Source organism: Phocoena phocoena, chromosome 13 (assembly GCF_963924675.1).
Source record: "Phocoena phocoena chromosome 13, mPhoPho1.1, whole genome shotgun sequence".
NCBI lineage: Eukaryota > Metazoa > Chordata > Mammalia > Artiodactyla > Phocoenidae > Phocoena > Phocoena phocoena.
The window spans coordinates 42,409,527-42,435,847 of NC_089231.1; the positions used below are offsets into that span (position 1 = coordinate 42,409,527).

The 26,321-nt window shown below is 33.6% G+C and overlaps 1 protein-coding gene across 1 annotated transcript in view; it reads left to right on the forward strand.

Annotated features, from left to right (window-relative positions):
- CCDC178 (coiled-coil domain containing 178) overlaps window positions 1-26,321 on the forward strand; it is a 358,040-nt gene that overhangs the window by 45,419 nt on the left and 286,300 nt on the right. Inside the window, exons 8-9 of the mRNA XM_065889454.1 lie at window positions 7,032-7,174; window positions 18,303-18,450. Coding sequence (XP_065745526.1) covers window positions 7,032-7,174; window positions 18,303-18,450 — 291 coding nt within the window. The remainder of the gene's footprint in view (window positions 1-7,031; window positions 7,175-18,302; window positions 18,451-26,321) is intronic.

Genomic DNA, 26,321 nt, shown 5'->3' on the forward strand with positions numbered 1-26,321 from the left:
CTAAAAGTCATCCCCCAAATTGCCTTTACTCATGGTATTTCTAATAAGATGTAGGTAGGAGTTATATAGGGGTTTTTTTTAGGAAAGCTTCTTGAAATGGACTGACTCACTCAGAAGTAGCACCCTTAGCCATCTCCTAAACTTACGGCAACCCAGATATGATAGCTGCAGCTCTGATTCGATTTTATAGCACAAAGCAACCTTGGGAATGGAACCCAGATCCAGAATGGCTGAATAGAAAGGCAGAAGATACCTTGTATCTATTTCTGGGAGAGAAAAATAAACTATAATCTTGTTTCTTTGACTTATTTTTGCTATAGCCAAACCCAGTCCTAACTGATCCACCTCACATTTTTGTCAACATTTTTATTGTCATACTTTAAAGTTTGTCAATAGGTTTGTGAATTGGTATCCCTTTATTATTTTAGTGTGTTTTTCCCCAATAGTGGACATAGGCATTTCTGAGTCAGGGGTAGCAGGGTTGTTGAGCAGCTGGAAGACCATGCTTGGTAATGGGAGGAAAATATGAAAATGCATTCTAGCAGATCAAGAAAATAGCAACCTTTGCGTAGAGCTTATCAGAGTCACTGCGATGATTAATTTTTTGCGTCAACTTGGCTGGGCCAGGATGCCCAGGTATTTGATCAGACATTATTATAGATGTTTCTGTGAAGCAGTTTTTTGGATGAGATTAACATTTAAATCAATGGACTTTTAATAAAGCAGATAGGCAAGAAAAATAAATAAAAGGCATCCAGATTGTAAAGGAAGAAGTAAAATTATCTCTATCTGCAGAGGACATGATCTTACATATAGAAAATTATGAAGAATTCACAAAAAAAACTATTAGAGCTAATAAACAAGTTTAGTAAAGTTGGAAGATGCAAGCTCAACACACAAAACTCAGTTGTATTTTCATATACTAGTTTTGAACAATCCAAAAATAAAATTAAGAAAACAGTTCTACTTAATACCATTAAAAATGATAAAGTAGGATTAAATTTAATCAATAAAGTGCAAGACTTGTTCACTAAAAACTATAATATTTTGCTGAAATAAATTAAATTAGACCTAAATAAATAGAAAGATAATCCGTGTTCACGGATTTTACTTAATATTGTTAATATGTCAGTGGTACCCAAAGCTATCTTCAGATTAAATGCAATATCTGACAAAGTCTCAAGATCTTTTTGCAGAAATTGAAAAGCCTGTTCTAATATTCATACGGAATTGCATGGGATCACAAAAAGCCATAACAGTCTTGGAAATGAAGGACACCTTAGAGAACTCACACTTTCTGATTTTAAAACTTAGTACAAAGCTGTAGGAAGCAAAAAAAAGTGGCATTTGCATAAATACAGAAAAGTAGAGAGTAGAATTGAGATTGCAGAAATAAACCCATTTATCTATGGTTAATTGCTTTTGACAATGGTGCCAAGACCATTTGTGGAGAAAGAGTAGTCTCTTCAACAAATGGTGCTGGGACATTGGATATCCACATGCATTCAAAAGAGTAAAGTTAAGACCCCTACTTCCCAGCACATACACACGTTAATTAAAAATGGATCATAATTCTACATGTAAGAGCTAAAACTATAAAACTCTTAAAAGAAAACTTAGGGGTAAATCTTCATCACCTTGAATTTGGAAATGGTTTTTTTAGATATGACACTAAAAGCATAAGTGACATAAGAAAAAATCGAGAAATTGGACTTCATCAAAATTAAAACCTTTTGTGCATCACAGTACACTACCATAAAAGTAAAAAGACAACCTACAGAATGAGAGAAAATGTTGCAAATTATATATTACAAAAGGTGTAGTATCCAGAATATATAAAGAACTTTTATAATTCAACAACCAGAAAAGACAAACAACCCATTTAAAAATGGGCAAAAGACTTGAGTAGACATATCTCCAAAAGACATAGAAATGGGCAGCAAACACATGAAAACATGGATGCTTAACATCATTAGTCATTAGGAAAATGCAAACCAAAACCACGAGATACCACTCATACCCATTAGGATAAAGTTAAAAATAAAGTGTAAGATAACCAGTTTGGGTTAGGATGTGGAGAAACTTGAACCATGGTACTCTGCTGGTGGGAATGTAAAATGGTAGAGCCATTGTGGAAAACAGTTTGCTGTTTCCTCAAAAAGTAAAACAGAATTACCATATGCTTTAGTAACTCCACTCCAAGGTATGTACCCTCAAATAATTGAAAACTGATGTTAAAAAACAAACAAAAAGGGCTTCCCTGGTGGCTCAGTGGTTGGGAGTCCGCCTGCCGATGCAGGGGACGCAGGTTCGTGCCCCAGTCCGGGAGGATCCCACATGCCGCGGAGCGGCTGGGCCTGTGAGCCATGGCTGCTGAGCCTGCGCGTCTGGAGCCTGTGCTCTGTGGCGGGAGAGGCCACAGCAGTGAGGGGCCCGCGTATCGCAAAAAAAAATAAAAAATAAAAAACCCTTGTATGTAAATGTTCATAGCAGCACTGTTCAGAACAGACAAAGGTGAAACAATCCAGTGCCCTTCAACTGATGAATGACTAAACAAAATGTAATACATCCACACCATGGAATATTATTCAGCCATAAAAAGAAATGAAGTACTGATGTATGTCACAACATGGGTAAGCCTTGAAGCATTATGCTAAAAGAAACCAGGTACAAAAGATCACATATGATTTCGTTTACCTGAATTATCCAGAATAGGTAAATCCATAAAGATAGAAAGCAAATTCATGATCGCTAGAGGGTTGGAGAAGTGTAAGATAGTGTTTTGTTTGTAATATAGCTTTGTTTTGTTTTGTTTTATTCTGCTGTCTTGACTGAGGTCCTGGCTAAAGGCCTGCTGAAGCAACCCAACAGACCTCTAGCCAATGTGCTTGAGCCTTAATACATTGCTACTTGCAAACTAAGCTCAAAGGCTCAACGTGACCTTCAAATTCAACAAGCAGCTTAGTCTCATAACACCGTGGAGCCACAAAAATATTATTAACATCAACCTAGGAGAGTATCCATGTGGGAAGGTTGTACCAGTCCCACACTGAGCCCGTCCAAGAGCTTTCCTTGGAGATGAATTTGCCTCCTATGATATCACCAATGCCCCCAACACTGAGACCACCACCCCAGCAATACCTACGGGACAAATTGGACACAGGACATTATTTATTGCTTTTCTTCCTTTGATAGTAGAAATTCTATTGTGTTTCCTGAGCTCTTTGTTTGCTTATCCCATCATCTTGGTATAATCCTGGCTGTCTGCCAAAGGCTCTACCCCTACCTTCCTGTGCCTAAAGGAAAATCTTGTAGAGGTTACTAATATCTGTGCTATTCTAGAAATTAATGGGCACATAGGGACAGTTTTATGTCCTCCCCTTCCAAATCTGTATACATTTTGCTGTATTATATTGCCTTTAGTAAGGCTAGGACCTTTGCTGGCTGAGATCTCCACTACAATGCTGACTAGAGGGAGTAATATTTGGCATCATTGTCACATTCCCAGTTTCAAAGGGGAAGAATTAAATTTTTTTTTTCTATTAAGATGTTACATGGTGCTAGACTTGATTTGCTAATTATTTGTTTAGGGTTTTAAATCTAAATTCATGAATAAGAAGGTCACATAATTATTTAATAATGTCCTTGTCAGGTTTGGGTTTTAAGGGTTTGCTAGATTTTTAAAGGTAACTTGGGAGTATTTCTTCTTTTCCTATTATCTAGAAGAGTGCGAAAGACTAACATTATTAATTAGCATTTACTATTGAAGCCATCTAGCTAAAGTTTTCCAGTTTTGTTTCTTGTTTGTTTTGGAAAGGTTTTTAATTACAAATTCAGTTTCCTCAATAAGACTGTTCAGTTATTCTGTTTCTTCCTGTGTCCATTTTGGTTAGTTGTAGTTTTCTAAGAATATGTCCATTTCATCACAATTTCAAATTTTGTTGGAAGACTTTCTTAGTATCCTCTTATCTTTTCTATAGTCTATAGAATATGTAGTGCTTTCCTTTTTCATTCCTGATATTTACTTGTGCCTTCTCTTAAATGTTATATATTTATATAAGTTTATAACATGATATATCTTCTTCTGTATACACGATAACCATCCATCACCATACAGTTGACCCCCTTTACCCACTTCTCCCTCCCCTTCCCTTCTGGTAACCACTACTCTGTTTTCTGTATCTACATGTTTCTTTGGTTTGGTTTGGTTTGTTCACTTATTTTGGAGTTTTTTGTTTGTTTTTTACGTTTCACATATGAGTTAAATCACATGATATTTGTCTTTCTTCATCTGACTTACTTCACTTAGCATAATACCCTCAAGGACTGTCCATGTTGTCACAAATGGCAAGATTTCTTTCTTTTTTTATGGTTGAGTAGTATCCGTTTTATAGATATATATACATGTGTGTGTGTATGTGTGTATATATATACCACATCTCTTTATCTCTTCATCCATTCATCCCTTGATGGGCACTTAGGTTGTTCCATATCTTGGCTATTGTAAATAGTGATGCAGTGAACATTGGGGTGCATATATATTTTCAAATTAGTGTATTCATATTCTTTGGATTAATACCCAGAAGCAGAATAGCTGGATCATATGTTAGTTCTATTCTTAATTTTTCTGAGGAATCTGCATACTGTTTTCCATAGTGGCTGCATTCCCACTAACAGTTCACAAGGGTTCCCGTTTCTCCACATCCTCTCAACACTTGTTATTTCTTCCTTTTTTGATAATAACCATTCTAATTGGCGTGTGGTAAAATCTCATTGTGGTTTTTATTTTCATTTCCATAATAATTAGTGATGTTGAATACCTTTTCAAGTATGTGCCTGTTGGCCATCTGTATGTCTACTTTGGAAAAAAGTCTATTGCTGTACACCTGAAACTAACACAACATTGTAAATTAATTATATCCCAATAAAAATTTTAAAAAAAGAAACAGGATGGCAGGACACCCCCCCTCCAAAAAAAAGTCTGTTCAACCCCTTTGCCCATTTTTAAAAATTGAAGTATAGTTGATTTACAGTGTTATGTTAATTTCTGGTGTATGGCAAAGTGATTAAGTTATACATACATATACATTCTTTTTTATATTCTTTTCCATTATGGCTTATCACAGGATATTGAATATAGTTCCCTGTGCTATACAGTAGGACCTTGTTGTTTATCCCCTTTGCCCATTTTAAAATTGAGTTGTTTGTTGTTGTTGAGTTATATGAGTTCTTTATATATTTTGGATATTAACCCCTTATTGGTTATATGATTTGCAAATATCTTCTATTCGGTAGGTTGTCTTTTTGTTTTGTTGATGGTTTCCTTTGCTGCATAGACTATGTAATTATGTACACATAAAATCTAGACAAGTCCACAGATGAATTACAGTTGCATACAAAGGTAAAATTTTAAAATCCATACATTACTATATACCAGCAACAAATCTGAAAATAAAATTTATTTTAAAATAGCATTTGTTAGAGCATAAAATAAAACATATCTAGGAATAAATGTAACAAATGATATGCAAAGCCCCTATTCAGAAAACTGAATATTACTGAGAGAAATTTAAAAGTGCTACATATTATTATTAGAAGTATTAGAAGGCTAAATTTTGTAGCATTCGCTCCAAATTGATCTGTAAATTAAATAGTCACAAAATCTCAACAGGTTTCTTTGTGGACCTTGACAATCTAATTCTAAAATGTATGTGGTATATGTATACAATGGAATATAGTTCAGCCTTTAAAAAGAAGGAAGCCTTCCATATGTGACAACATGGAGGAACCTGGAAAACATTATTGTGCTAAGTAAATAAGCAGGTTACAGATAAATACTGCATGATTCCACTTACATGAGGTATCTATAATAGTCACACTCATAGAAGCACAGAGTAGAATGGTGGTTGGTAGGGGCTTGGGGATGGGAAATGGAGAGTTGTTTTTCAATGGATATAAAGATTTAGTTATGCGAGATGAGTAAGTTCTAGAGATCTGCTGTACAGCATAGTGCCTACAGTTTACTGTGTTGTACACTTAAAATTTTGTTAAAAGATAGATAATCATGTTAAATGTTCTTATCACAATAAAATTAATACAATGAAATAAAAATTAATGAAAATTACTGCTGTTTTTGGGAGGCTACTGCCTCATATAGATCCACCACTCGGCCCCTGGGTAAAGGACTGCTCCTTCCTTAGTACCTTGTTCTACTCCTCTCCCTCCAACTTTCCAACAGGACATCCTGAACTGGAATTCCTTCCAACCATGACCACTACAACCACCCTTTCCCTTTAGTCTGATAGAGAAGAGAGACCGGGAGAGAGAAGGGAGTATGTTTATGATATCTAATAATTAATGAAAACAATAAAAATGGAATATTTTGGACCCTTGCATTAAGATAGTAATGGTTATTCATGAGTGAGATTATAGGTAATTTATAAAATTTTCTTTTTTCATCTGTGTTTTCTGATTTTTCTACAATATTTGAACAATAAAAAGTCATAGTTTTTGTAGGTAAAAAAATAATGATTTTATTTTGGTCATGTTAACTGGAATATTAAAGTCATTTTCTTCAGTAACTTTTCTACATCTCTAATATTCATGCCTCTCAGGGTAAAAGAAACCTGAAACTACTGTGCTAAACAATAGACTAAATATTGAAAGAAAATTGATATAAAGAACGTTTATAATCTAAATCAAAACTACTTTAGGGGCTTCCCTGATGGCGCAGTGGTTGGGAGTCTGCCTGCCGACGCAGGGGACGCGGGTTCGTGCCCCGATTCGGGAGGGTACCACATGCCGCGGAGTGGCTGGGCCCGTGGGACATGGCCGCTGAGCCTGCACATCTGGAGCCTGTTCTCCACCACGGGAGAGGCCACAGCGGTGAGAAGCCCACGTACCGCAAAAGAATAGAACAAAACAAAACAAAAAAAACAACTACTTTAACTCCCTTCTCTGATCTTTCTCTTGTCTGATTATTTTAATTAGCCATTAAGTGCATATATTAGCACACATATTTTTATTTCTAGGTAATGGAACTATACAAACAGATTCATGGAGAACATGAAGAAGCTGTAGAAAATCTTGAAAAAGTCAAATTCAAAGCTAAACAAAGTAAAATAGACATGGAAAATGATATTCGTGATGATGAAATAACCATAGAAACCTACAAGTAAGTATTTTTCACAAATGTTACTTATAGCATTTAGAAGTAAAATATTAATTAAAATTATAAGAATTTTAATCTGTATAAGAAATTCAGATAAAGAGAAAAGGAAGAATCTAAATTGCCACATCTATCGTGTTACCAAGTTTATGTATAAATTAAAATGTCTTTTACATATGTAAACTAATTGTGTATAAATTCCTAAAGCAGTATTTTTCTGTGTCATTTTAAAGCTCTTGATACATGTTGCCAAATTGCCTGTGGCTATGCTATAACAGTATATATCCCTGCTAACTATGTGAAAAAGTAACTCTTTGAAAAAAGATTCCAGCGTGGGATATTATAAAAAACAAATTATATAGCCTTGTATTAATTATAAGCATAGCATCTAATTAATTAAACTCATTTTTTTGATTTCTAGTAAAATGTAATATTTTAAATATATATAGATTAATTATATTTTGCATATTATTAATTGACTTTTTATTACATTTCTGATGTATTTATATTTTATGATATTCTTCTACTTCCTCTTGTTGGTTTCAAATTCTTCATGTTTCTGTATGATATAAAATTTTTATTTATTCAAACTGATCAGTGATTTAGTACAGAAAAAGTCATACTCATTATGGAGCTAGAGTCAAGTAAATATAAGCAAAATGAAGAGCAAAAGTTTGTACATCATCCTATGATCTGGATAACATGCACATATTAAGATATTTATATTTCCTCACATCTGATGTTTATTTCAACATGTGCTTAAACATTATTTTTTTAATTGAGATATAGTATAAGTACAATATTATATAAGTTATAGTTATACAACATAGTGGTTCACAATTTTAAAGGTTATACTGCATTTGTAGTTATAAAATATTGGTTACGTTCCCTGTGTTGTACAATATATCCTTGTAGCTTATTTATTTTATACATAATAGTTTGTACCTTTAATCCCCTAAATGCTTTCATGCCCTCCGCACTTCCCTCTCCCCACTGGTAACCACTAGTTTGTTCTCTATATCTGTAAGTCTGTTTCATTTTTGCTGTATTCATCAGTTTGTTTTAGTTTTTAGATTCCACATAAAAGTTATATCATACAGTATTTTTCTTTCTCTGTCTGGCTTATTTCACTTAACATAATACCCTCAAAGTCCATCCACATTGTTGAAAATGATAAGATTTTATTCTTTTTTTTTATTTTTGAGTTTCATTTATTTTTTATACAGCAGGTTCTTATTAGTCATCCATTTTATACACATCAGTGTATACATGTCGATCCCAATCTCCCAATTCATCACACCCCCACCCCCACCCCCCACCGCTTTCTCCCCTTGGTGTCCATACGTTCTCTACATCTGTGTCTCTATTTCTGCCCTGCAGACCAGTTCATCTGTACCATTTTTCTGGGTTGCACATATAGGCATTAATATACGATATTCGCTTTTCTCTTTCTGACTTACTTCACTCTCTATGACAGTCTCTAGATCCATCCACGTCTCTACAGATGACCCAATTTCATTCCTTTTTATGGCTGAGTAATATTCCATTGTATATATGTACCACATCTCATTCATCCATTCGTCTGTCAGTGGGCATTTAGGTTGCTTCCATGACCTGGCTATGTAAATAGAGCTGCAATGAACATTTGGGTGCATGTGTCTTTTTGAATTATGGTGTTCTCTGGGTATATGCCCAGTAGTGGGATTGCTGGGTCATATGGTAATTCTGTTTCTAGTTTTTTAAGGAACCTCCATAGTGTTCTCCATAGTGGCTGTATCAATTTACATTCCCACCAACAGTGCAAGAGGGTGCCCTTTTCTCTACATCCTCTCCAGCACTTGTTGTTTGTAGATTTTCTGATGATGCCCATTCTAACTGGTGTGAGGTGATGCCTCATTGTACTTTTGATTTGCATTTCTCTAATAATTAGTGATGTTGAGCATTCTTTCATGTGTTTGTTGGCAGTCTGTATATCTTCTTTGGAGAAATGTCTATTTAGGTCTGCCCATTTTTGGATTGGATTGTTTGTTTTTATAATACTCAGTGGCATGAGCTGTTTATATATATTGGAGATTAATCCTTTGTCTGCTGATTCATTTACAAATATTTTCTCCCATTCTGAGGGTTGTCTTTTCATCTTGTTTATGGTTTCCTTTGCTGTGCAAAAGCTTTTAAGTTTCATTAGATCCCATTTGTTTATTTTTGTTTTTATTTCCATTACTCTAGGAGGTGGATCAAAAAAGATCTTGCTGTCATTTATGTCAAAGAGTGTTCTTCCTATGTTTTTCTCTAAGAGTTTTATAGTGTCCAGTCTTACATTTAGGTCTCTAATACATTTTGTGTTTATTTTTGTGTATGGTGTTAGGGAGTGTTCTAATTTCATTCTTTTACATATCACTGTCCAGTTTTCCCAGCACTACTTGTTGAAGAGACTGTCTTTTCTCCATTGTATATCCTTGCCTCCTTTATCATAGATTAGTTGACCTTAGGTGCGTGGGTTTATTTCTGGGCTTTCTGTCTTGTTCCATTGATCTATATTTCTGTTTTTGTGCCAGTACCATATTGTCTTGATTACTGTAGCTTTGTAGTACAGTCTGAAGTCAGGGAGTCTGATTCCTCCGGCTCCATTTTTTTTACCTCAAGACTTCTTTGGCTATTTGGGGTCTTTTGTGTCTCCATACAAATTTTAAGATTTTTTGTTCTAGTTCTGTAAAAATGCCATTGGTAACTTGATAGGGATTGCATTGAATCTGTAGATTGCTCTGGGTAGTATAGTCATTTTCACAATGTTGATTCTTCCAAGCCAAGAACATGGTATATCTCTCTATCTTTTGGTATCGTCTTTAATTTCTTTCATCAGTGTCTTGTAGTTTTCTGCATACAGGTCTTTTGTCTCCCTAGGTAGGCTTATTCCTAGGTATTTTATTCTTTTTATTGCAATGGTAAATGGGGGTGTTTCCTTAATTTCTCTTTCAGATTTTTCATCATTAGTGTATAGGAATGCAAGAGCTTTCTGTACATTAATTTTGTATCCTGCAACTTTACCAAATTCATTGATTAGCTCCAGTAGTTTTCTGGTGGCATCTTTAGTATTCTATCTATATAGTATCATGTCATCTGCAAACAGTGATGGTTTTACTTCATCTTTTCCAGTGTGTATTCCTTTTATTTCCTTTTCTTCTCTGATTGCCATGGCTAGGACTTCCAGAACTATGTTGAATAATAGTGGTGAGAATGGACTTCCTTGTCTTGTTCCTAATGTTAGAGGAAATGCTTTCAGTTTTTCACCATTGAGAATTATGTTTGCTGTGGGTTTATCATATATGGCCTTTATTATGTTGAGGTAGTTTCCCTCTGTGCCCACTTTGTGCATAGTTTTTATCATAAATCGGTGTTGAATTTTGTCAAAAGCTTTTTCTGCATCTATTGGGATGATCATGTGGTTTTTCTTCTTCAATTTGTTAATATGGTGTATCACATTGATCAATTTCCATTTATTGAAGAATCCTTGCATCCCTGAGATAAATCCCACTTGATCATGGTGTATGATCCTTTTAATGTGTTGTTGGATTCTGTTTGCTAGTATTTTGTTGAGGATTTTTGCATCTATATTCATCAGTGATATTGGTCTGTAATTTTTTTTTTTTTGTAGTATCTTTGTCTAGTTTTGGTATCAGGGTGATGGTGGCCTCATAGAATGAGTTTGGGACTGTTCCTTCCTCTGCAATTTTTTGGAAGAGTTTGAGAAGGATTGGTGTTAGCTCTTTAAATGTTTGATAGAATTCATCTGTGAAGCCATCTGCTCCTGGACTTTTGTTTGTTGGATGATTTTTAGTCACAGTTTCAATTTCATTACTTGTGATTGGTGTGTTCATATTTTCTATTTCTTCCTGGATGAGTCTTGGAAGGTTAGACCTTTCTAAGAATTTGTCCATTTCTTCCAGGTTGTCCATTTTATTGGCATAGAGTTGCTTGTAGTAGTCTCTTAGGATGCTTTGTGTTTCTGTGGTGTCTGTTTTAACTTCTCCTTTTTCATTTCTAATTTTATTGATTTGAGTCCTCTCCCTCTTTTTCTTGATGAGTCTGGCTAATGGTTTATCAATTTTGTTTATCTTCTCAAAGAACCAGCTTTTAGTTTTATTGATCTTTGCTATTGTTTTCTTTGTTTTGATTTCATTTATTTCTGCTCTGATCTTTATGATTTCTTTCCTTCTGCTAATTTTGGGTTTTGTTTGTTCTTCTTTCTCGAGTTCCTTTAGGTGTAAGGTTAGTTTTTTTTATTTCAAATTTTTCTTGTTTCTTGAGGTAGGCTTGTATAGCTATAAACTTCCCTCTTAGAATTGCTTTTGCCACATCCCATAGTTTTTGGATCGTCGTGTTTTCATTGTCCTTTGTCTCTAGGTATTTTTTGATTTCCTCTTTGATTTCTTCAGTGATCTCTTGGTTTTTTAGTAATGTATTGTTTAGCCTCCATGTGTTTGTGTTTTTTACGTTTTTTTCTCTGTAATTGATTTCTAATCTCATAGCATTGCGGTCAGAAAAGATGCTTGATATGATTTCAATTTTCTTAAATTTACTGAGGCTTGATTTGTGACCCAGGATATGATCTATCCTGGAGAATGTTCCATGCACACTTGAGAAGAAAGTGTAATCTGCTGTTTTTGGATGGAATGTCCTATAAATATCAATTAAATCTATCTGATCTATTATGTCACTTAGCACTTGTGTTTCCTTATTAATTTTCTGTTTGGATGATCTGTCCATTGATGTAAGTGAGGTGTTAAAGGCCCCCACTATTTTTGTGTTACTGTTGATTTCCTCTTTTATAGCTGTTACAGTTGCCTTGTGTATTGAGGTGCTCCTATGTTGGGTGCATATATATTTATAATTGTTACATCTTCTTCTTGGATTGATCCCTTGATCATTATGTAGTGTCCTCCCTCATCCCTTGTAACATTGTTTAATTTAAAGTCTGTTTTATCGGATATGAGTATTGCTACTCCAGCTTTCTTTTGATTTCCATTTGCATGGAATATCTTTTTCTATCCCATCACTTTCAGTCTGTATGTGTCCCTAGGTCTGAAGTGGGTCTCTTGTAGACAGCATATATATGGGTCTTGTTTTTGTATCCATTCAGCAAGCCTGTGTCTTTTGATTGGAGCATTTAATCCATTCACGTTTAAGGTAATTATCAATATGTATGTTCCTATGACCATTTTCTTAATTGTTTTGGGTTTGTTTTTGTAGGTCCTTCTCTTCTCTTGTTTTTCCCACTTAGAGAAGTTCCTTTAGCATTTGTTGTAGAGCCAGTTTGGTGGTGCTGAATTCTCTTAGCTTTTGCTTACCTGTAAAGCTTTTGATTTCTCCATCAAATCTGAATGATACCCTTGCTGGGTAGAGTACTCTTGGTTGTAGGTTCTTCCCTTTCATCACTTTAAGTATATCATGCCACTCCCTTCTGGCTTGTAGAGTTTCTGCTGAGAAATCAGCTGTTAACCTTATTGGAGTTCCCTTGTATGTTGTTTGTCGTTTTTCCCTTGCTACTTTCAGTAATTTTTCTTTGTCTTTAATTTTTGCCAATTTGATTACTATGTGTCTCAGCCTGTTTCTCCTTGGGTTTATCCTGTAGGGAACTCTGCGCTTCCTGGAGTTTGGTCGCTATTTCCTTTCCCATGTTAGGGAATTTTTCGAGTATCCTCTCTTCAAATATTTTCTCTGGTTCTTTCTCTCTTCTCCTTCTGGCACCCCTATAATGCAAATGTTCTTGCATTTAATGTTGTCCCAGAGGTGTCTTAGGCTGTTTTCATTCTTTTTTCTTTATTCTCCTCCGCAGCAGTGAATTCCACCATTCTGTTGTCCAGGTTACTTATCCGTTCTTCTGCCTCAGTTATTCTGCTATTGATTCCTTCTAGTGTATTTTTCATTTTAGTTATTGTTCATCTCTGTTTGTTCTTTAATTCTTCTAGATCTTTGTTAAACACTTCTAGGATCTTCTCGATCTTTGCCTCCATTCTTTTTCTGAGGTCCTGGATCATCATCACTATCATCATTCAGAATTCTTTTTCTGGAAGGCTGCCTATCTCCACTTCATTTAGTTGTTTTTCTGGGGTTTTATCTTGTTCCTTCATCTGGTATATAGCCCTCTGCTCTTGTCTATCTTTATGTAAATGTGGTTTTTGTTTCACAGGCAGAAAGATTGTCATTATTCTTGCTTCTGCTCAAAATTGTATTCTTTTTTATGGCTGAGTAATATTCCATTTTAAATATATATATATATATATATATATATATATATATATATATATGCAAGCCATATCTTCTTTATCCATTTATTCTACTGATGGAACTTAGGTTGCTTCCATATCTTGGTAATTGTAAATAATCCTGCTATGTATATGGGGGTGCATGTATATTTTCCAATTAGAGTTCTTGTATTTTTCAGATATATACCCAGGAGTAGAATTACTGGGTCATATGGTAATTTTATTGTTAGTTTTCTGCGAAACTGCCATACTGTTTTCCACAACGGCTGCCCCAGTTTACATTCCCTCCAACAGTGTAGGAGGGATCCCTTTTCTCCACATCCTTTCCAAAATTTGTTTTTTTTGTGTTCTTTTTGATGATAGCCATTCTGACAGGTGTAACGTGATAGCTCATTGTGGTTTTAATTTACATTTATCTGATGATTAATGTTGTTGAGCATTTTTTAATGTGCCTGTTGGCCTTTTGTATGTCTTCTTTGGAAAAATGTCTGTTCAGGTCTTCAGCCCATTTTATGATTGTGTTACTTGTTTTTTGATGTTGAGTTGTATGAGCTGTTTATATATTTTGCATATTAACCCCTTATCAGTCATGTCATTAACAAATATTTTCTCCCATTCAGTAGGTTGTGTTTTTGTTTTGTTGATGGTTTTGTTTGCTGTGCAAAATTTAAGTTCCATTTTTTTTTTTGATTTTATTTCCCTTGCTTTAGGAGACAGATCCAAAAATATATTGCTATGATTTATGTCACAGAGTGTTCTGCCTATGTTTTCTCCTAGGAGTTTTATGGTTTCTGGTCTTACATTTATGTCTTTAAACCGTTTTGAGTTTATTTTTGTATATGGTGTGAGAAAATGTTCTAATATTCTTTTACGTGTAACTCTCTAGTTTTCCCAGCACCACTTGTTGAAGAGACTGTCTTTTCTCCATTATACATCTTGCCTCCTTTGTCATATATTAATTGACCATAAGTGTGTGAGTTTATGTCTGGGCTCTTTGTTCTATTTCATCCATCTATGTGCCAATTCTTGTGCCAGTACCATACCGTTTTGGTACTGTAGCTTTGCCATATAGTCTGAAATGAAGGAGCATGAATCCTCCAGAATTCCTCCTTCTTCTTTCTCAAGGTTGTTTTAATTATTTGCAGTCTTTTATATTTCCCTAAAAATTATAAAATTATTTGTTCTTGTTCTGTGAAAAAAGCCATTGGTCTTTTGATACGGATTTCATTGAATCTGTAGATTGCTTTTGGTAGTATGGTCATTTTTACAATATTAATTTTTACAATCCAAGAACACAGTATATCTTTCCATCTATTTGTGTAGTCTTCAATTTCTTTCATCAGCATCTTAGTTTTCTGAGTATCTGTCTTTTACCTCCTTAGGTAGGTTTATTCCTAGGTATTTTATTCTTTTTGATGAAATAGCAAATGGGACTGTTTCCTTAATTTTACTTTCTGATAGTTAGTATAGAGAAATGCAACAGATTTCTGGATATTAATTTTGTATCCTGCAACTTTACTGAATTCATTGATGAGCTCTAGTAGCTTTCTGGTGGTGTCTTTAGGATTTTCTATGACTACTATCATGTTACCTACAAACAGCGACAATATTACTTCTTCCTTTCCAATTTGGATTTTTTTTTTTTTTTTTTTTGCGGTACGCGGGCCTCTCACTGTTGTGGCCTCTCCTGTTGCGGAGCACAGGCTCTGGACATGCAGGCTCAGCAGCCATGGCTCACAGGACCAGCCGCTCCATAGCATGTGGGATCTTCCCGGACCGGGGCATGAACCCATGTCCCCTGCATCAGCAGGCGGACTCTCAATCACTGTGCCACCAGGGAAGCCCTCCAATTTGGATTTTTAAAAATTTCTTTTTCTTGTCTGATGCTATGGTTAGAACTTCCAAGACTATGATGAATAAAAGTGACCAGAGTGGGCAACTTTGCTTTGTTCCTATCTTAGAGGAAGTGTTTTCAGCTTTTCACCAATCAGTATGATGTTATCTATGGGTTTGTCATATATGGCCTTTATTATGTTGAGGTATATTCCCTCTATTCCCACTTTAAGAGTTTTTATCAAAAATGGATGTTGAATTTTGTCAAAAGCTTTTTCAACATCTGTTGAGATGATCCTATGCTTTTTATTCACATTAACTCATTTGTGGATATTGAAAAATCCTTGTATCCCTGGGATAAATTCCACTTGATCACAGTGTATGATACTTTAAATGTTTCTTTGGGTTCCATTTGCTAATATTTTGTTGAGGATTTTTGGATCTGTGTCCATCAGTTATATTGACCTGTAATTTTCTTTTTTTGCGATATATCAGTCTGGTTTTGGTAATAGGGTGTTGCTGGCCTTGTGGAATGAGTTCAGAAATGTTCCTTCCTCTGCAGTTTTTTGGAATAGTTTGAGGATAGGTGTTAACTCTTCTCTAAATATTTGATAGAATTCACCTGTGAAGCCACCTGGTCCTGGACTTTTGTTCACTGAGAGTTTTAAAATTACTGATTCAATTTCATTACTGGTAATTGGTCTGTTCATATTTTGTATTTCTTCCTGGTTCAGTCTTGTGTGATTGTACATTTCTAAGAATTGTCCATTTATTCTAGGTTGTCCATTTTATTGGAATATAGTTGTTCATAGTAGTCTCTTATGATCTTTTGTATTTCTGTGGTATCAGTTGTAACTTCTCGTTGTTCATTTCTTTTTTTTGGTGGGGGGAAGGGGGCCCTCTCTCTTTTTCTTGATGACAGAAGAGAATTTTTTCATTAATCTATTTGACACAAACACATTTGTCCATATTAATTACAAATACAACATTACCCATCTTGTACCATTTTCTAAAATTTTTCCTTCTCAGTTTTGAATTAGCTGGTGATTTTTATAATTAATATTTAGATGGACCCAAAGGCATATTATTATTACTTCCGTTACTCATTATTATTTGTTACACCATATAACTTACTCGTTAATTTTCTTCTCATTTACGTACATTTTCCAGAAGTTCTTTTATAAGCATCAGTGGAGTCATAAATGCTTTATTAAATAAAATTTTAAAGATATGTTTAATTTTCCTTCACTATTTTTTAAGAATTAACAGATATATAGAAACATGATTATGTGTGCTATCAAATGTATAGATTTATGATTTTTATGTATATGTATATACACTCATGTCACCATGCCCCAAGTTAAGATATAAAAAGTTTCCAGCATACTAGAAGTTTTTTCTTGTTCTCCTTCTCAGTCCATACCATTCTCCTAAAAAGGTCATCTCCATTCTGACTTCTATCACCATGGTTAGTTTGGTCTGTTCTTGAATTCCATATAAGTGGAAACACACAGCATATATTCTTTGGTGTCTTGATTGCTCTACTTTATAGTAATTCTTAACAGGTAAAATGATTCTTCCCATTTTATTCTTCTAAATTTATTCTGATTTAGCAGATACAAGAATGATGAAATCTAAAGTACCAGTGGGGGCAAACCTAGTAAACTTCTTAGAAGGCTGAGGAATTGGTGGCAGCAGTTGATGCTTCAGGAAATAGGGATGAGGAGATAACTAAAATAATACTTAGCTCCTGCATTCCATGACACTGGGCAATTGCTCACTCCTTAGTCAAAATCTAGTTTATTATCTGGACTGGGGAAATGGATACCACTGAGAGGAGAAAAATTAACTTCATAAGGAGGAAATTTAACCAAACATGTGCATTTTAAATGCTCAGGCTCCCAATCTCTCATTATTGATCTGGCTTCCAGAATTCTGATAGGAAGCCTGTACTCTCCAGAGTACAGGAAGGGTAAAGGAGAAGCTTCTTGCCTATTTGTCTGTTGCTTTAATTTTCATTTATATTGTGAGATTATATCTTTCAGTTCATTTGACTCTACTCCTAAAATCAGGCTTATGCATGATAGTACAGCCTGGGCAAATTCAGTAAACACATCATATATTTATTGGCCATTGGCATTTATTTTTTTGTGAATTCTTGTTTATCTTCTCTGCTCCTTTGTCTCTTGGGTAAGTGTTCCATTCCATATTGCATTGTAGGATTTTATTACACACAAATGATTTAATCTTTGATCTCTTATATGGGTTTCAGATAAATCTCCCACTCTATTATTTTGTTTATGGTGTCTTAAAAAATTGGGCTTATCTGTATTACTTGCTAATATTTTATGCAAATTATACTTTTGTCATTTTCTCACTGTACTTTTTTCATATATTAAACTCTAAGACCATGCTTTAAAGTGACTTTTATATTTGGAACGTGTTTTCTACCTACCAGATAAGATAAAGGATTATGTAGCTTTACAGATTAGCACTGGTCTTTTCTGTGACATGTCACATAGGAAAAAGATCCCCTTGGCAACTACTTCTCTTAAATAGGCCCCTTGTTTTCCTAAGCTGTAGTTTACCACTTTTTAGCTCTGTAACTGTGAGGGAGATAAGACAGTACACCAGAGCTTTAGTAATGTATGATCTTTCCACTTCTACAGCTTCTTCTCTTCTCCTATTGTTTTCCTCTTTCTTTTTTTTCGTTCCTTTCCATCCCTGTACTACCCAACCTCTGAATCAAAGGTGCTTAGGTCTCTCACCTGGAACCAAATCAAAAGGTGTTTTATTTTAAATAATTTACAAATCACTTTTCTCTCAGTTCCTTTCCATCAGAAACAAATTGAAGTTTTTTTCACTACTTACTTTTTATATCTAAGTAGTACTTTTCAGGAGTTTCTTTGGGATGGGAAAAATTTTAGGAATAGATAAATTGCATTGATCTACATGGTTAAGTCAGAAGCTAATTCAGCTATAAGTTAAAATATAATTTCCCCTTCAGTGTGGTTAAAATCAACTGTTTTTTCTCTTAGGAAAGAGATAGATAAACTTAACAGTCTGTTTAATTTCTACTGTACATCAATACAAGATGTTAATATTGAGGAGAATGAAGAGGCAGTGACTGAAGTATTGAAGGAAACAAGTTCATCAAGAAATGAATTAGCTACTTTATCAGAAACGGTGAGTTTTCTAATTAAAATTTAAAAAAATACTGACATTAGCTTTGTGCCATGGCTATCTGAACTTAATCTCTGTTAATAATTAAACGACAGTTAGCCAGTTTCTTTCTATATTGGTTTTCTATTGCCTATTACCAGAAATTTAGCAGCTTAAAACAGTACCCAGTTATCATAAAGTTTCTCCAGGTCATAGCTCAGCTAGTTCCTCTGCTCCAGATCGTTCCTGATTGAAATCAAGGTGTCATCAGCCCTGCATTTCTTTCTAAAGACTCCAGGATGAATCGGCTTTCAGGCTCATTCAGTTTTGGCAAAATTCACTTCCTGTGGTTTTGGAACTGAGGTCCTTGTTTCCTTGGTGGCTATCAGCCTGGGATCATTCTCAGCTTTTAGAAGCTACCTGCATCCCCTGGCTGGTGGTTCCCTTCAGGAATGGTGAGCTGAGTCCTCTCACACTTGGTGCCTCACTGATCTTCCCTTATGACCCATCTTTTCTGCCTTCCTCTCCTGTTGCATCTCATTCACTTTAGTAAAAGGAAACACTAGTAAAATGAAATAATAAAATGGTGAAAAGAAATAATAGTTCAGTAAAAGACAATAATATACACATTCCTGTACCAGTTTGCATTCCTACCTAGAGTTAAGAATGGGTTTTTTGCCAGTTTCTATTATAAGGCTCTTGAATTATGTTTTCATTGTGGCTTTTAAAATTAATCTATAAGAGTGAGACTGAGCATATATTTAATGGCTTTTTGGGGGGAGGGTCATTTGTATTTCCTTTTCTGTGAAAAACCTGCTCATGGTTTTTTTTTTTTTTTTTTTTTTTTTTTTTTTTTCCGGTACGCGGGCCTCTCACTGTTGTGGCCCACAGGCTCCGGACGCACAGGCTCAGCGGCCATGGCTCACGGGGCCAGCCGCTCCACGGCATGTGGGATCTTCCCGGACCGGGGCACGAACCCGTGTCCCCTGCATCGGCAGGCGGACTCTCAACCACTGCGCCACCAGGGAAGCCCTGCTCATGGTTTTAACCCTATACATTGAGCGATGTTTTTTTTTAATTGATTTGTAAGAATTTGTTTTATGTTACAGATTCTAAATATTTTAAAGTTACATGTTAAAAATATTTTCACCCAATCTTCTTTCATTTCTTTATGGTAACTTCTGATGAAGAGAAACTTCAGTTTTAATGTAGTGAGATTTATAAATATTTTCCTTTGAGCTATGCTTTTCTGAACTTTTAAAATAAATTTTTTATGCCTTTGAGTCAAAAAATATTCTTTGGTATTTTATTCTAAATGGCTTGAAATTTTGCTTTTCATGTTTACGTAATGCTTTTAGATTAAATATGTTTAAAATTTTCAAAATTGAGTTTTTACTCATTCTATCTTTTATTTACAAGTTTAGAAGAAATAAACTATCTGCAGAATTTTAGGAATGCATATTTTACTTGCCAGATATGAAGCATAATCAATTTGAAATTCATATATTGGTATGGTGTGAAGTGAGGTTCCAATTACATTTTTTCTTATATAGAAAGCAAATTGTTATAACTTACTGTATTTACTTATCTATTAATATTTAGAATCGTCTCTCACATATGGGGCTTCCTGATTTGTTTTGTGTGGATCTCTTTTTCCATTCTCTTTTTAATTTGTTTGGTCTGCTTAACATGTTTATCTCCATGCCTAATGTCTACATTAATAAACTTCTGTTGTGAGCTTTGATTATCTATTATGATGTATCCCCCAGTCTTACAGTTCTTTATGAGTTTTAGGCTATTCTTGACCTTTGTGCTTCCATTAAATTTCAGCATTTTCTTGTTCATTTCCTTCAGAAATTTTATTGGAATTATGATTGGAATCTCATTCATTTATGTATTATATGATGGAGAAATGAAATCTTTATGATGGGGTCCTTAAACATAAACATGATCTGTCTCTCCATTTATTTGGGTAGTTTTACTAAATTGGACCTTAATCAATTTCTTGGAACTTCGTCAAAGGCAGACTCTCTGAAAAGTCAGCCTGTGATCAGTCAGACAGATTAACCCTTCTAACTGCACTAAATGTTAAAGTTATTTATTTTGAATTGATTTTTAATGTAATTCTGATTTGTTCATAAAGGTAGTATATACGGTAGATATTATTTATATTTTGTTAGGGCTTAATTTATTTCATACTATATAGGTAAATTGTGTAAATTTTTGATTTTGGAAAAATGCTTTCTCTGATAATGGAGTGCAGTTCTACAGAGGTTCACTTTGTGAACCGTCATAATTGGGTTATTTAACTCTTTTATATTTCTGATTTATTTTCTGACTAATGCATCAAGTGCTATGAAAGCTTTATTAAAATATATCTCAGTATGATAGTGTATTTCTTTATTTCCATTTTTTTCTATCCATATTTTTGCTTTACATAATTTGAAGCCATATTTTAGATGAAACTAAGTTTAGAATGTTTCTAATTGATTATTTTCTTAAGATGTGTTTTATTTATATGTTTTGGGGCTATAAATTTTTAGAATCTTTGGAATGCATATTTCACTTACAGATGTGAAGTCGACATCATTAAATTCTTTTTGAACAGTTTAAGGACCATATGTACTTTCCTGACATATATTCTATTTTCTATCATGTTACGCCTCTTATTTAATAATTCCTGTATTGATAATTTCTTATTAATTTACACAATAAATGTTTGATAATATTCACTCCCAGTTTAACACACAGCTCTTTCTTTTTATCAGACACTTCTAATTGGCATTGTTTTTTTTCTTGTTACTAAAGTGTATCTTTTACAAGCTTCTTTAGCGAGCTGGATTGGAATTTCTCAAAATTTTCTTTCCCAGAAAATTTTTGTATTTTGTTTTTATTTATGCAATGTAGGGGGTATGCACCTGAGTTAAGATGGGAGTGACTTGCATCACTGCATAGGCAATGTAGAAGAATCCAGAAATAGGCAAGGCTGAAAATCACTAAACTAAAACACACTGGGCTGAAGTGTCAGAGGGGATGAGTTGGGATGAGTAAGTTGGAAGAAACTGATCGTAAATAGGTAGTAATACAAGTCTCTTTGGAATCTGCCCTTGTTTTCAACCTCCAACTTCTCTCTTGCTGCCTCTTTCTCTCTAACTATTCTCTAGCTACTGGACAAACTGCAAGACACCAGAATGTGCCATGGGTTTCCTTCTTCCAGCTTTTCATAAATACTGTTCCCTCTGATTATGATGTCAGTGTTTAACTCAGCTTATCTTCTCAATCCTACTGTTGTCTGGCTGAATCCTCTCATTTTAAACTTCAACTTGGAAAATTGAAGGAAAATTCTTGGAGAAACCATTTCTTCACTTTGTTCTGTCTGCTTTGAACTCTCGTACTCTGTGTTTACCTCCATACTTGTACCGTTACTGGCACCAACAGTCTGTTGAAATCAATGATTACTTGTATACTTCTTTTTAGATTATAAGCTTTTTAAAGACAGGAAATGCATTGTGATTTTTGTTTTCTCTGTGTAACTTGCACAGTGCCTGTCCCATATTAGGCACTCAATAAAATGTCATAATAGACATTCAAAAAAAGCCTTATTAGGCTTGTCAAATGAGTGAATTAACTAATGAATAAAGGAAGGGAGGGAGGGAGGCAGGGAGGGAGGAAGGAAAGAAGGAAGGAAGGAAGAGCAATGGGGGAAAATAACTTCACCTTGTGAGTCTGGAAAGCACTTGATGAGGTGGAATGTAGACTGTAGACATTGAAATAAAATATAATATAATGTTAAATAGTTATGACCTCAATTTTCTAATCATGTTGAAATTTATCATTTATAAAAATATCACTGGTAATAAAATATTTTCAAAGAGGGAAAATTCATTCACTAAACCTAAAATCACTTTTTTATTTTTTTGATCATTTCTAAAATAGCAAGTCTGGCCCTCCATAACAAGATGTTATTTTTGATGAGATACTGTGAATGTATTTATGAAGTTAGTAATATTCTTCAATTATGGAAATCATTTGTGGGCTATCATACTTTATAGAGAAGATGAGAACATGATGAAGTTTAGATATGCTTTTTTTCTGTATCTTCCTCATTATAAAAACCTTTAAGCTAGATTTACAAAGTGGGCATATTAAGCACTCAATTAAAAGCAATGATGTGCATCATTTCCGTGCATTATTTTTTGGTATGCAATCAGCACTTCTAGTTCACGAGAAAAATAAAAGATTTGTGCTGCCTAATTGCACACACAACCTAACTGATCTTTTAAAATTTCAAGGCATATCGTGCTTTCAATTTAGAGTCTTTACCTCATTAATGTACACTTTTCTCCAACTAGTGTTGTCATTGTATCTATGAAAATACATTTTTCCTGTCTCATTTCTGCAAACAATGGATTTTGTAACCTAGAAAACATCTTGAAATTGGTTAAGTACTTTAAAAATATTGTCCAGATCAAATTTGTTTTAAATGTAGAAGTAAAGCTGCTTTTCTATAATTTTTCCCCATGTTTTCTTTGAAGTCTACTTCTTCCATAGTTCAGGAATTTGTTTTTAGAATATAATTTCATCATCTGCAACTCTTTGTTTCTTGTGATATTAAAGAAACAGCCATCTACGTTTCATTTTATCCAGTCATTTGATAAAATAATACAAATATGTTTAAAGATATAGAAATCCTGGGCTTCCCTGGTGGTGCAGTGGTTGGAGTCCGCCTGCCGATGCAGGGGACGCGGGTTCGTGGCCCAGTCCGGGAAGATCCCACATGCCGCGGAGCGGCTGGGCCCGTGAGCCATGGCCGCTGAGCCTGCGCGGCCGGAACCTGTGCTCCGCAACGGGAGAGGCCACAACAGTGAGAGGCCCGTATACCGCAAAAAAAAAAAAAAAAAAAGATATAGAAATCCTTTGTGATTTTCATATTTTATTAAACGACAGGCATACAAAATATTTTTCATAATTTAGTTTACAGATAAAGTTTGTAAATAAGTGAATTCCTCTTACATGTATGATATTTTCATATTTTTGGATGTCTTTTTTAGTAGACATTTAATATTTATTGCTAACTTATTGCTCTAGGCACTATAAGTATAAATCCAAACACCACAAAACACCTATTACACTATACCTTTTGATTGATATTTTTATTTCAAAATCTTTCAAATTAAGCAGTTTATTTATTAAAAATAAATAAGCCAATAATTATTATTAATACTATTAATGTACCAAATAGGAAACCAATCTAAAGAAGCAGAGTGATTTATCTCATGCACACAAAGTTATGAAGTGATACAGCCAAACTGCAATGCAATTTTTGTTATTGTTTTACTATACAGTATTTATGTGTTATATGGATAAAATGTGGTAACATATAAAATTACACATTGCTAATTTTTTTCACCATAAGGTTTTAATCTCTTATTATGTCTATATTTTATTGTGTGACATGTATAAAATATTAAATAACATCTCTGAAATTGGCTTTCTTTATTTCAATTTTTATTTTAAAGAAGTTGTTAATGTTATGTAAATACTGATTTCAAACCTATGCTCATTATCATTTTAAAGATTTTAAAAGTATACTCAGGTTATAAAAACTATCAGGAATAGATGATTACTTTCACAGAATGTAAGCATCTGTAAAGATGATTTTAAATGGTTTCTCATTTGACCTATTGAAATGATGTATTATATTAAAATTAAATCATTTTTAAATTCTTAGGGTGAACTCTGCTTGGTTATGGTTTATTCTTTTAATTTACTGCTGAGTTTGATTTGCAATTATTTTATATAAGATTTTGCATCCATATTCATAAGTTAGTCTGTATTTCAGTGTTCTTAATTTGTGCTATATTTGATAGATTTTCTTATCAGGATTATGCTGGTTTTGTAAATAAATTGTGAAGCTTTTCTCCCTTTCTGTTACCTGGAGAATTAAGATAGATTTAAATAACTTTTTCTTAAAATTTTCATAGAACATCTTGGTGAAAATATGACTGTTGCTTTTAATTTTTTTAGATTGTTTGAATTATTGTTTTATTTTTCATGGACAGTTGTTTTATTTTATGATGATTAGTCTTATCAGGCTATATGTTTATCCTTGATATTCATTTATCATTTTTAATGGTCCTAGAAATCCAAATGGATTAAAAATTTCAAATGTAATATAATACAATATAGAATTCTCTTTTATACTTTTGCTTATCTCTTATTTCTAATCGTATATGTATTTTTCACTTTTTAAATGAGATTTTTCAAATTTTTAAAAATTGAATTAAAAAATAGAGATGGCTCTTGGACTTAGTAATTCTACAATTTTCCAACTTCTGAAATGTTAATGTATGTTTCTATAGTTATAATTTTCTTTTTGTTTCTTTAGGTTTATTCTCTTTCCTTTTACTTTCCACTTTCCTGTTTTGAATGCTTCATGTTTTTGGTTTTAAATCTTTCCCTAAGATAAATTGTATTTCTTGTTATACTTTGCAGCAAAACCCCTTGAAAGGATTTTCTGTGTTCATTATTTCTATTTCTCTCCTTGCAATCCCACTTCAAATGATTTCCAGTCAGGCTTTCACCACTATACTACACTGCAATTGCTACTAATGGATCCTATTTTCTTCTTTATGATCCTTATAAAATTGGTGGGATTCATTACACAAACTGTTATCTAAAATTATTTTAGACACTTTTTGAATGGCACAAATACTTAATTTTATCCCTCAAAGTTTAGAATACACTCATGTGAGTAGAAGAAATTACTGATCTATGATCTCACTATTTAAATATAGTCACTGTTAATATTTGTTTTATATAGACAGGCTTGTAGTATATTTTAAAAGGATATTATATGCATACAGTAATGATGACATGTTTCTCTTTATATAAAAACTTATTGCAAAATCATTTTATATTTTACAATATAATTTTAATCATTGAGAGTCTCTTAGTCCCTTGTTACTGGACATTTAGTATGTTTTCAGTTTTTAAGTATTATAAACAAAGCTGTTACAAATGTCTCTAAAACTTTAAAATATTAACATAACTACTAATTTTAACAAAAAATATTGTGATGGAAAAATAATGAAAGTTGAATTGTGGTATAGTATTAGAAGTTCAAGTAAAAATCATATGCCTTATATTTCTGATAAATCTTAAATAATTTGCCTGCATTTTCACATTTTCCAAAATTCTGAAAACTTTTAACTTTGCCCTTTGCTCAGCTCAATTTTTTAAAGACAATATTTCCATTAATTAAATTTCTTGGCTTTCATATCATTAATCCTATAGAGGTATTATCTACTGGAGCTTGTTATGGCAACTAGTTTGTAATTTAAGATGTGTGTTATACTATTTTACTCTTTACTTAACTTCAAATGTTGTTGATATTGGCATTGATTCATCACTTAAAACATTAACCAAAACTACATAATGACTCTTGGTGTTTGCATTGTTTTAAATCTAGGGGGTTTTCCCCTTGATATCATTCGTGATTTAAGTTACTTATTCTTTGGAATGAAAATTCCTTGATTTTGTCTTTATCAAGCATTATCTATATTATAAAACAGGTAGATTTTGGAAATGTTATAATTGACAAGTGAAATAGCTAAGAAAAGCTACTGGCTTTGCAATAAATAGCACAGACTTAAAATCACTGTTGTTTTGTGTGCATTTGGTGCCTTATGATTAACTTTTAGATGAAACAGTCCATTGTGATTTTGTAAACATTATCTTTATCGTCCAATGGATTTCATGTACTCCACTGTCTCCTCTTAGAGACAATTCCTGTGTATTAACTATTGTAAATATTGGTTGCTTCCAATAGTATTCTTTAAAGGATAACAATGCTGCAATCTTATAAATTCAGTTATTTTCTAATTGTTGTGTTA